Source organism: Aulonocara sp. 'chitande type north' Nkhata Bay, linkage group LG16 (genome assembly GCF_057382095.1).
Source record: "Aulonocara sp. 'chitande type north' Nkhata Bay isolate Kocher_YH1m ecotype deep benthic linkage group LG16, A_spYH_male_GT1.1, whole genome shotgun sequence".
Classification (NCBI taxonomy): domain Eukaryota; kingdom Metazoa; phylum Chordata; class Actinopteri; order Cichliformes; family Cichlidae; genus Aulonocara; species Aulonocara sp. 'chitande type north' Nkhata Bay.
Window position 1 is genome coordinate 17715431 of NC_141359.1, and position 12768 is coordinate 17728198.

Sequence of the window (12768 nt, forward strand, 5' to 3'; positions counted from 1 at the left end):
TTGCACGGCTCCCGCTTAACTTCCACATTCGCAACTCCAAGGCTGCCTTTAGAGCCGATACCCCCCACCCCCTCCTTTTTTTTCTCTTCTTTTTCCTCCAGCAGAATCAAAGTGCCCCTTTTTCAGTTTGCTCTGCAGCCATTAAGTTTTACACTTTGCACTCCAACCTGCAGGAAAAAATTAGAATTCCAAGTTAAAGGATGCGATTTAAAACATCTGCGTTTTTTTTTTCTTTTTCTTCTTTTTTTGTTGAGGAGGGGAAATGAATCTTTTTCCAGAAACATGGATTGGGAACGCTTGGAGAAGTGAAAATTCTTCGTCTGCTTTTACACTCGGTGCTCTCGGACTTCTGCATGTCGCTCCTCTTCAGCCCGACATCAACAGCTGTGGTTTCACCTATTAGCCCTGATGTCTTTCCCAAAGGAGTCCGGGACTTTAAACATCTGACAGTGGGCACGCAGGGGGGGTTACTCTACTGACCTGTAGCCTACTTGGTTTTAGTTTCATAGGAACTTCATTAAATCAATTACTGTGAGCACATCATCATGTTTATAGCGTTAATAGCAAAAATATGTTGGTGTTTTTTTTCTCCCCATTATAATATTTTGCCTGTTCTACAAAGACATGTAGGAGCTTTGCAGGTTTGGGCGCTTTTATCATTTTATATAAACAGAACCTGAGTGATGAGGAAAATTATTCTTGCTCTGACATTTAGACTAACTTTTTGTTAAGTGGTACCACTAATACAGGCAGAGTGTACACAAGAGCTTGCTCTTCTGTTTCAAAGTCATTTTTAAAAGCTTTCCATGACTTAATTTTAAATGCTTTTTTGGGTCAAAACATATCCAAAAAATGTCCCTCATAAGGACTATATTTTATATATATTACACTAATCAAATTAAGACTAATTATTGTGCTTTCAGCCTAAAAAATATTCTGGAGGGGCACAAGAAAAAGAAACTCAAGCAAAAAAAGCACAAATGAAGTGTAAAAACCTGCTCACAGAACACATTTCTAACAAGTGCCAGGCATCTTTGAAACACAATACACATGTGGATATTTGTAATGTTAGCACTGTGAAATTAAATTTGAAGAGCTAATATAATTCTATGTGAATGAATTGAAACAATTACATGTGGCATATTTTCAAGCCAAATAAATATTTTTTTTTATTCTAATGCTTAAACAAGAAACATTTGTGTATTGTTTTGTTTTAAATGTAAGCTCTACGTTAGTCATCCCTGATGATAAACACTTTGTTCTTTACCTTGTCCTTTAGGAGGTAGATAATCTCTGGGATGAACGATCAGTGCGTCACTGGTAGAGGCATAATTATAACATTTTAACTAAGTCTTTTAGGGACTGGGTTACTTAACTGATTTCCTATGTTGTCACATGTATCATGGGTACTTTGCAGGTGCACTGCTACTCAGAAGAGTGTGATACATCACTCAGAAACTGACATAATATCTGGTGGCTCAGTAACATCTGTGGGGGTAGAGACTTGGTGCTGGTCCAAAGCCCCCATCCCAGGACTGGGAGCCACTCCAAGGCAGTAGGTGAGGAGAGCAAGGTCGTCCACGGACAACCGCATGAGCCAGGCCCTGCTACCTGGCCCTTATATTGCCCACCGGCCAGAAAGTAGAAACTAAAGTGCAGATAAGCGTGAGCATGCTGCCCCAGTAGTCTCTTATTGAATGACAGGGCTTTCCTAAAAGCCTCTAAATGCAGGATGTAGGCTTCATCGTACTTGGAAACTAGGGATGAGAGGGGTGGAGGGAAACAGTGAACTATATGCTCAATCAAAGCGAAGCAGATGGACTTTTTAAGTCAAGGATATTTTGATTCGTGCCCAGGGATGGAACTGCTTACAGGGTACTAGGTATATCTAAAAGAAACAGATTCATATCTGGCACATAAATGAGGGTTGCTTTCAGATATAAAAGCACAATCAAATTAAAAATGTTTTGATTTGAGCTCCAAAGAAAAAAAGTAAAAAAAGAGAAAAGGCATGACACAAGCTCCATAATATAGCCAGTTTATATTCATGCACTGACCTGGGTCAAGTACATGAAGGAGGCCTCTCCATAAAATAGGATTTACGTTCACCACCTGAATCCCTGCTTATCAAATTCAAGTCCATATAATACCCTTCCTTTTCTCACTTTACATATCTTAAAACCCATCTTTGATTGCTAAGAATAATTTCAGAAGCATAGTGCCAGTCCACCAGTTTATTTCATTGCCTTTTATAAAATAAAATAAAAAGGCAATGAAAGCCTCTCTTTTGCTTGTAGTGATTGATATCAGAACCAGATTTGTGGAGAACTATCATGCTTGCAACATCAGAAAGACGGCCCCTGGATGCATCTGGTTTATTGCAGAAAAGGTCAGCATTTAGAGAGTGAAAATCACTCTGTCGCAGCTGGGGAGAGGGAGGACGGGGCATACTTGGAAAGGACAAAAAAACAAAAGAGGGTTATGTCCAGATAAGGAGGAGCAAAGAGAGCTCAAGACACAGTCCTGTCAATAAAGAAAAGACAAGGAGCTATTTGTGCCAACACCAGATAAGAGTGTGACTGGCACTCTGCCTGCGAACATCTCGCTGTCTTTACATCGCTGAAGCACTATATGTTCATCATGGGCAAACTGGTGAAGTTGGCTACCAATCATCCTTAGCTTCGAGGTCACTGCAGGAGCTCTAATCCAATGTGATAAGGCAGTGTGCTAGCAGTAAAGCTTCGAGTATGGAGGCGCCACTGCTTCCTCAACCATGCAGTGCCAATACCTCCCTCTGACTTCATGGAGATGTCTGCGTGGATCCCAAACATCATAAGCTGCCTGAAAACCCATTCCCTTCTTTTAAACATACTTGGGTTTGGCGGTGACCGATATGGCTCTGAATGAGCAGAAGAAAATGTGGAGTCTTGATGTTTCCAACTGGCCAGGGATAAGCCAGAAAGGAAATATGGCTGGATGGGCAATAAGATTGAGATATGGGGGTCTCAATGTGACCTGGGGATTCAAAGAGATGTGGTTTGGGTCTGCTGAGGCCCCAGATGAGGCTTAAGACATGAACGATTGAATGCCAAGATGACCTATGGCAGTAATGGTGTCCTGACAGATTTCCATCCGCCATACATTTCCCTTACACTTTGTACTTAAGGGCAAGTTTGGTTTTAACGCTGGCTAGAAATCACAACGCTCCACCTCCATCTAAGGACATAAACAGCACTCTTTTACTTGCTGTGAAGACACTGATGACAGCCATAATGTGTCTGCTTGTCCCACAGGACACTTAGCGCGGGACTGTCCCAATCACAAGACTAATTGTATAATTAGGCCAGCTCCACTGGGGACGGGGACCTTTCTGGCCCTTCACAGACATTTGCCATTGTAAATGACAGTATAGCTCACAAACCATCAACGCTTATCCATCTTAGTGACACAGGCCTTGAGAGATGGTGATATTTTATTAACATGACTGATAGTTCACCAAAAGGAAAAAAAGAAGTAAAACATAACCTGTAACTCTCACCTGGGGAATATTTATCACATAACGTGAGGTAATTATGCAGGTGCACTGTTCACTTCTAACAGCTCCAGCACTCGCACATTTCATAGGCATTTGAACGGAATCAGATTGTGAGAAGACCAGCCTGCAAATTATGTATTCATCACTTCAGTGGGGAGGCTGCAGAGTGGTGCTTTTCTATCAGGAGTGTGTTGGTCCTGAGGAGAAATGCAAAGCCAGAATCACCCCCTCCCCTACACATACTACTACTACAGTTCTTATTTCCCTACTACAGCCCCTCCTTAGATTTTCAGCATCACCATGCGCGTCATTATCGTTGTCAAAAGTTGTACACAGAGTATGAACTCTCGGGGATGCGGGGCTGTGGCAGACCCTGCCGGGGGGGAGCTAGAGGGGAGGAGCAGGATGAGGTGGAGGGTGACGCGCAGGTGTCGGTGCTTCAATTCTGACCGGCCGTGACGAGGTTAAGACACTTTTCTCCATCCAGGAGGGCCCCCATAGGCGCCCTCATTAAGCAGGCCCCTGTAGCACCGAGCGGCGTGAAGAGGCGAGGTCCGACTCCTCACTCTGAAAACCTACCGCTCTCACCTGGCCTCTGTCTGTCTCGTCACACTTCCAATGGGGAGAGCTCCCAATATGAATGATAATAAGCATAATGACGACCATGCAGGTTGCTGGACTGTTGGAGTTGGTTAGGCAAGCGCCAATTTCGCGACGCCGTCTGAGATGTCATTTAAAGCGGCGCAATGCGCTGAGTAATCACTTAAAGAGTAAGCTGCACCGAGTCGCTGGTGGCTTTTTTCTTCTTCTGCAACAGAATGCGCTCAAATGACACTCCGAAATGTTTCTCATTTGTTAATTTGCAGCGCAGTCCCACACCAGCCCTCTCCTGCGTCATTTTATTTATGACGCACGTCGGAAAAGTTAAACAAATGAAGTTTCTTCAAACTTCCCCGCCGCACACTGTGACCGAGATCCAAAGGGCAAGTGGTGCTTCATTAACCGTATCCCCATTTACTTTAGATCCCCCCTGAGTCTCAGAGCGAGCGGATTAATGTCAATTACCTGTCATTTTTGCCACATCCACAATATGTTATACCGGCCTGCTTAGACGAAGCTCCGAATAAAATCCTCAGCAATGCATTCCCGCGACTTTTAAAAGAACGCATTTAATTTGTGGCGAGTTCAGTTCATTTTGAAACTTTGATTTCGTTCATCTGAGTTTTCAATTTTTATGATTATTTATTGTATTTTTGTTAAGAATCGGTGGAAGTTTCTACTCCAGACGTGGCTTAATGAATACTGGGGGAAAAGTAATTAATTCCAGAAGGTGCCGTAAAACCAGTCGTTTATTTGTGTTTGAGGTTTAAGGGGTTGGAGGCGGTGACGAAAAGCCAGGGCTGAATGTTATCTAGTTGTTTTTTCATAACAGACACAGGCCTAATCTGCTTAAACAAAAAAGGGCAAATTAGGCACACTTTAGACGTCGATTAATGTTTCCTAAATCCCAATTAGCGGGCTGTTTGGATTACAAGTTTTTCCCCATTTAGCGAGATAATAAAGAGACTCTAGATGTTTGGAGATTTATTCATTTTGTTTCAATAAACTATTCTTCGCTGACGCAGACGAATAACTGCCACCGACTCAATAAACGTGATTTCCCTTTAAAGACCTAAATTAAAGGGCTGCTATGCATGATGACCGTACCGAACAAAAAGCCACAGGACCGGACAAAGAACACACCATCCAGCTCGAGGACCAATAAGGGGTTTCTTTCACTTTTCAATCACTTCTAGTCGTGCCCGGGATTAAGAGAGGGCTCTTGACTCTCTCTTTCACACAAAACCAAGAGTGCTTGTCAGCAACTCGAAGGGAAAAAAAGAGGAGAATAATAGTGAGTCCAGGGTTATCGTGTTTAATTGGATTAGATGGTGTCATGTTGAAGTCCGGAGCATGACAAACAAGAGATAGACGGCAACACGACCGGGATAAATACAGCATTATTCCCACTTAACAGTTTTTTTTGTTGTTGTTGTTTTTAATTTTAAAAAGGAGGAGGCGGATAATTTGGTGAAGGCATTTTATTTGCTTTCTTATTTGGATAGAAAATTGCTTATACGTATCCAGTTCCTGAAAAGAGAGCATGTTTTGGCGTCTCTCTATAAAATGAAGTGAAACATGCTGAGGCTAAGAACTGTGGCGCTGGAGAGGTTTATATTGTCGGGACTGTGTTGTCGGGTTTGCGCTGTGCTCATCTGTGCGTCAAGCAGCGGCAGCAATAACAAGGTGCGCGCAGCTGTGTGCGCAGGTGCAGGTGCGAGGCCTCCACCTGCTCAAAGAGGAGAGAGGAGTGGGAGGAAGGTCCACATCAGTGCGTGCTTTCCCCCTTCCTCCTCATTTTCTGTTTTTGTCGAGATTGTAAAAATAAATAAATAAAAATAGTGCAAATAATGCCGAATTCACGTCGTTGCGTTTTGCTTTTATGACGCTTTTAAAACAGTTCAGTGATTTTTTTTTTAACAAGGCAAAACCCTTGTATTGTTCTCCCATGCAAATTGTGAGCGCAGCAGAGAAACACAACCCTTTAAACTTTTATCTCGGAAGGATAAAGTTGTTACAGCCTCTTATTCGTCAGTTATGCTCCATTTTAACAGGTCCGACTGTCATTTTTGTTGTTGTTGTGCGTTTGTGTTTGTCTGTTCTGCTTCAAACCGTCATGTGTGACTCGACAAATGAAGCCAGTGTGAAGGCGTTTTTATAGAGGATGAGCAGATATTGATATTGCTCAGGTAAACCGAACAAAGGGACGGCGTGTAGAGAGCAGGATCACAGGGTGCGCATCAGTGCCCAACCACAGCAGATATTTTGCCAGGAAAAAAGAAAGAAAGAAAAGATTTTTTAAAAAAAGTTGCAAGGTTGTGAGGAAGCCGTAAATCTTTCTATAAATAAGTTTGTTTTCAACTTTTTTTTAATCGCTGTCAAGTCATAAATATATAATCCATCACACATTTGGAGATGATACCGACTCTTAGAGGCAGGTGTGATATTTGATGTCTGGCCCTCCTCTTTAAAGACCATACACACACACATACAGCCCCAATCGCGTAAACTTTCCATCTTGCTGATGCATTCAGGGACATTGCAATAAAACAAACAAAAACCGAGTGGCTTTTCCCCCCTCAAAACTAAGCAGAATCGGTTTCATAGTTTATTCAGGTAAAATAGTCAAATATGGAGATGATGTCTCATTAAGCCCACAGATGGGATATAAAGAAATACATATATACATTCTGACAGCACACGACAGCCTCCTGTTTGTACGCTTGCTCTAAAACTGCTTTTTGTAATTCATCGGAAATGAAGTCGACTACAAAATAAGGAGCTATTGAAACTCATTATTCAGTAAAGTCAATAGACGAAATAAAAATAGAGATACTAAAATGTGACGACAGATGGACATTTGAGAGGAGGGGGAAATAACTTTTTGAGACTTTTGAGCCTCTATAAGGAGGCTCATTACCATGCCACCCCTCTTCCCTCTCCTCCTCCCGGACACCCGTCCTTACTCCTGGCAACAGCAGACAAAGCGGGCCGATTTTACTGGTCTCCGTCGGGGCGGGCAGCCCCTTTGATCTGAGCCCGTTAAAAAGAAGTGAATCGAGGGGGAAGTTCGAACAAGACAAAGCCTGGAGGAAGGTAAAGTCACCTAGATTTCTTTTTAAAAAAAGCTTACCTTTAAAAATAATAAAATCTGACCATAATTTAACTTTTGAGGGCATCATTCCTAATTTGCTCTGAAGGCAAAAGCAAGCTCTAACCCGTCCAAAGGTTAGATCTCACCAGCCTGACATCTGTTAATAAACTGCACTATCTTCTTTCACTAAATGCAGATGACATTAAACGGACACACCCCGGACATCCAAAAGAACCAAGAGGGCCTTCAGAGGCCTGCGCGGCTTTGGGGGCTTCAGCTCAATAGATACAGTTAAATCCCGCCCATCATCGTCAGGATGGGTCTTTAGCAGGTGGATAGAAACTAGAACAATATTTATACCCGTGAGGAGAATGAAGCGTCGTCATTATTCGGCTTGCATTGGGAAGAAAAAAAGGTCATGAAAATTATATAATTTATGGAATAGTTTTAGACACACTGCATTTTTTAAAAGAAAAGATTTATGGCACAATTTAAAAGTGAGAGGAGACTTGGGGTTTGATATCTCTCCTGATTTCCTCCCACGCCGTCCCATCCTCTCGGACTTCACTCGGTGATGGGGACACTCAGACAAAAGGTCTCCTCAAATGAAGTTAGTAATGGTCCACATGTGCCAGATGAATCACGCAGCACAGACAGGGCCGCGATGAATTTCATTTCATATCATCCAAACGCAATGTTTTTGTTTGTTTTATTGGGGGGGGGAGCAGACGAAGAAGAGTGGACATGCCCCTGCCATCAGTGGGAGAAATTTAAAAGGTTCCGCCAAGAACGAGTTAGTGAAGATTGTGTGGACGCTGCCAAGCAGGCAGACCATTCAGAATACAGCAGCTGATATTAAAAGAAAAAAGACCCTAAATCAAAGTAAAGGTAGAGCATTTCTGTGTGACTTGACACAACCTGCAGTTCAAATACACGTGCCACATTTTTACTCTTAAAAAAGAAAAGAAAAAAACACCTGAAAATTGTATTTCTGCAAGGCCATGATGATACCTAAAAAGAAAGTAATTTCTTTTTATTTAAAGCCCTTTTAAAAATATATATATATAATTTATTTTTTGTATAAGCAGTCCGTGGTAAGGGATAACATTTTTGCGGGGTTGTGCGCCTGAGGGCAGTGATATAATGAAAATTAAGAAGCGACTGTAACAGTGCCGTCACAGTTTCGTAGAAACACGGCCCATCGCAGTCACTTTGAAAATGTCCTCATTTATTTAAAACAATATTACTAAATATTGAAACAGAGTTAATTATCGTAAACGAAATGTTTCTATATTGAGCAGCTGTGCACACCTTATTTTTAAGCCGTTTTTGCTAATAGCTTTACACTTCTCAAACTGTGCGCCAAGCGCAATAACGAGGTATTTTATTGCTTTAGAATAATCTTCTGCTGCAATTAGTTTGTCATATATTGTCATTACAAGTCTATTAAAACATCAAGTCATTATTTGGGCATCCCCGGGCTGGGGAATTAGAATAAAACTATCTTTGCCACACGGGTCCCATTTAGATTAATGGAAAAATATGTAAAACATTTCGTTTTAATTTTCTTCTGACAGTGTTTTGCATACATGCATTTTCTCCGCCTGCGCTGTCCCTCATTATTTATGAAAGCAATCTCGACCAACACATCACCGGGCTATGAAATACTGCTTGCAGCCTAATTGATTCCCGTCACAATTTTGTGAGGTTATAATCGTGTTAATTGTAATTTAATCTCTCTGGGAATACCGGAGAGATGTATTTAAATACAACAGTCGAGCGAGCTGGGAAGATTTTATCAGTTCCACACATAATAGAAATGTCATGTAGAATTACACAGGCAGACAGGGATGCATTCCTCTAATCTACAGAGATGTCACCTACATCGTTCACTTTGCCTGCCCCCCATTTCCAAATGTTACGGAATTGGAAAGTCGTCTAAGTAAGTGCAAAGATACCAGGAAAGGGGGGGGGGGGGGGGGGGGATTAAGAAATACCCAATAATAACAAGATCATTGGGCGGAAGGTAAACATGATATTATATGTGGCTCATTAACCTTCAGAGGGTGTTGTGCTCTTTTTTTTTTTTTTTTTTCAAAACATAAAGTGACCAAATCATTTCCTGATCAGCCACAGACGAGCTGCCCTTTTTGCTTTGTCGCTGCATGATGCCATGTGCTGCTTCCTCTGCTCTGAAATCTGCCTTCCTGTCTGTGGGGACACCTGTTGGCACAGAGCAACTTGGAAAAGCCAGCTTGTCTCATCAGACTGGTCGCGCTGTCATTGCTGGACTCTCATTCTACTGCGCTCTAAACAGTTATTTTATTAATGGCGGCAATGCTACAAAAAAACTAACTAAAACTTGACTAATCAAAATAATCAATGTATGTATTTAAAGTATACTAAATATTTCATCCATCTGCATACTTTCACATTAAAAGCAAGGTGTGTTTGCTGAATACATAAGATAAAGTATACAGATGGAGGGAATATTTAAGACTCAGCATTATATAAAGTGGGGACTGACGCTGTCTAGACAGTCAATCATTTTATTCATTTGCTTTATCTTTATTTCTGCAACTTTTTAAAAAATTCTCACTCAGATCAAAAATGCATCAATAACAAAACACCTAAAAGTTTAAAAAGTTAAAGTAAAGTACTTCAAAGTTTGATGAAAGTCTCCACTGAGTGATTTTGAAACAAAGTTACACCATAATCAAAGCTCATAATGCAACCCAGAGGTAAAAGAACTCATCTCTTTTAATTACTACAGTTTTTGTCACAAGGATGAGCATAAAGATGCCCGAGATCTGTTCTGAATGGAATGACCTACAAAGCCTCGCAAAATAACTCTACCTAAGTAATATTTTGAGGATTATTTAGTGGAAGTCAAACAGCAGCAGTGTTTTCCACCAAATTCAGGGTATAATTTGGCTGACAACACACACACACACACACACACACACACACACACATACACACACACACACACACACACACACACACACACACACACAAGCTGAAGGGGTGGGGAAAAAAATTATGTGGCCAAATGCCAAAGAGACAGCTTACTGTTAGGGTCTTTGGCTGGACCCAGGAGTGGCTTCGATCTTTTTGTCTGGGCCTGGCCTGGCACAGACACCAACCCTGCCCCAGACACAATAGATCATACAGTAAGAGATAGAGATAGAGAAAGAGAGATGGAGAGACAGAAAGTGGATGAGGTGGGGTAGAGGAGGTATGGCGCCTTTCATTACCATGGTCACCAATGGCACTATTAACCATTCAACACCCCCCCAATTATCCTCCTATCCACAGTCAGAGAGAGACAAAGCCCCAGTCCTGGTCTGCTGGAGCAACATGGCCACTAATCTGTCTCATTCTAACATCACACCCACTTCACTGTCTGTGCAAGTCAGACACGGACAAGCACTTCACAAAGCCCCTTTATGCTTCTGTTTGTGATGAGACAAACTTCTCTGCCTCGCTCGCTAACGAGTTCATCTTTATGTTTCGCTGTTTATAAGATTAAAGTTCCTTAGATGCCAATTTAATATCGGACCACCTTAATCTCAAGATAAATGATTCATATAAAGACTACTGCTACCAGCTTGTGTACTTTTTTCGTCGAAGTTAATGGTGAGCCTGACGCCACACGCCTTCTCCATCAACACACAATCAACCACAGGCTCACAGCTGTCACAGAGAGAGCTGCATGCCATTACTAAGGAGAATGATACCAAAAAAAAAAGCTAAATTGTGAGTTTATTTGCTTCCATCTGGGTTTTTCTTTTCTTTTCTTTTTTTAAAAAGCAAGCAGGACTTTGATGTTTGTGAGTCAGACCCTGCGCAGGGGGCTGAGGCCTGACTTGAAGTCTGGGGCCCAATGAATAGATCCACAACAGTGGCTTGTTGTGTTTGTTTACCCTTTTGCCCAGCTGCCTGGACCGTGGAGATGGGAGAGCATTTATCATGACCTAGGAGAAAGAGGAGGCATGGTCACACACACAGACACACACACACAGACACACACACACACACACACTGCAGAGCATGCCAAGAAAGCTGCAAGGGCAATAGTCCTTGTAAGTGAGTTTTAAGAGGCAAATACTGTCGACACATGATAGTTGCAGAGTTGGTATTGCTGAAAACAATGTGAATTGGACCTCAGCAGCAAAATTAACAACAGTTTTGTTTTTTTTTTAAAAGGGAAAAAAGCTACATAAATCAACCTTAATAAAACCAAAAATCACAAATGAAATCCACAGTTTCCACACTGCATTTTTGTGAAGCAATGAGACGATGGCTGAAAAGTTTTTGAAATGTCACTTTAGCCACGAGATCAGCAGCCTTTCCAGTTTCCTTTGACCTCCACGTCCCAGATTAGTCGTGTGGTTCCTGCCATTTCTTCTCACCAGTTGTGTTATTTCCTTGGCACCGCGGCAGAGAGTGTTATTATGTTCTGAGCCTGCTTCAGCGAGGGCATGTCTATCATGCTGCCGAGGAAGGTGAACGCACCCTGAACAGGTTTGCAACACAAGGGAGAACACAGAGAGAAACATAAGATCAGACGTGCCCAATAAAACGCATTTGATCCTGATTTGCATGACGAATGCTCGGAATGTCTGCCGTACAATATAACCCTCAAGTGTTATTTAAACTGACAGTTAGCAGCAGACATATTAGTCAAAACAAAAAATCTGCAGAAAAAAAACCCTTTAGTCAAAATTGTTGTCAGTGGCTGGAGGTAAAGATTATGAAAGGCAAGCACCTGTCACATTGTAAGACAAAGGGACAAATCCTGCTCACCATTCAAACCATTACGTACGCACTCCCCTCTCACACACAGAAAGACACGTACACATGCATACACAGCAGAGGGATGGGTAAGATATGAATCCCTCGGGCGATGCTTAGTAGGAGCAGCCCTGGCAGTGAGAGAGGTGTAGGCAGATTGTGTATTACCTCAGCAGATAGACCACAGAGCTCAGCACACAGGATCCAACCATGCACTAAATTAGGAACAATAATATTGTACACTTAATTGGCCCAGCTCCCCCCACCCCTCCACCCTCCTATGTTGTCTCTGAGAGTCACCCAGGGGTGTACAGTACGTATTCTCTGGAACTACAGAGGTGTGCATCACAAAAATTGTGTATCACAAAAGATCGGTCTGAGTGATAGAGCAGAGAAAGACCTCGGACCTGTCAACAGACAGTCGACACAGATATTTTACTGTCCTGGACACGACCATTTAAGGGGGAGGGATCACTTGAAATACTCTTACATCATTTATAAAAAAGGTTTTCAGTCAGTGCATCTTCTGAATGATTCACAAAAAAATATTACTGTATAAAAGAATAAAAATGGAATTCAATTGTCGCTGCAGCTTGAATACAATTGCTAAAAAAATCGATTAAGAGCCAATACTAACAAACTGATAACCAAAAAGAATATACAGAGTCACATTTTGGGTTAAAAAAAAATTGACATTTAAGGCAAATGACACACCCATCTATGGAGCTGATGAATTATAACA

The 12768-nt window shown here is 41.8% G+C and overlaps 1 protein-coding gene across 1 annotated transcript in view; it reads right to left on the reverse strand.

Annotated features, from left to right (window-relative positions):
• Positions 1 to 9764: 9764 nt before the first annotated feature.
• Positions 9765 to 12768, reverse strand: part of clybl (citrate lyase beta like) — a 67179-nt gene continuing 64175 nt past the window's right edge. Inside the window, exon 8 of the mRNA XM_086267220.1 lies at positions 9765 to 11748. Coding sequence (XP_086123346.1) covers positions 11653 to 11748 — 96 coding nt within the window. The 3' untranslated portion in view covers positions 9765 to 11652. The remainder of the gene's footprint in view (positions 11749 to 12768) is intronic.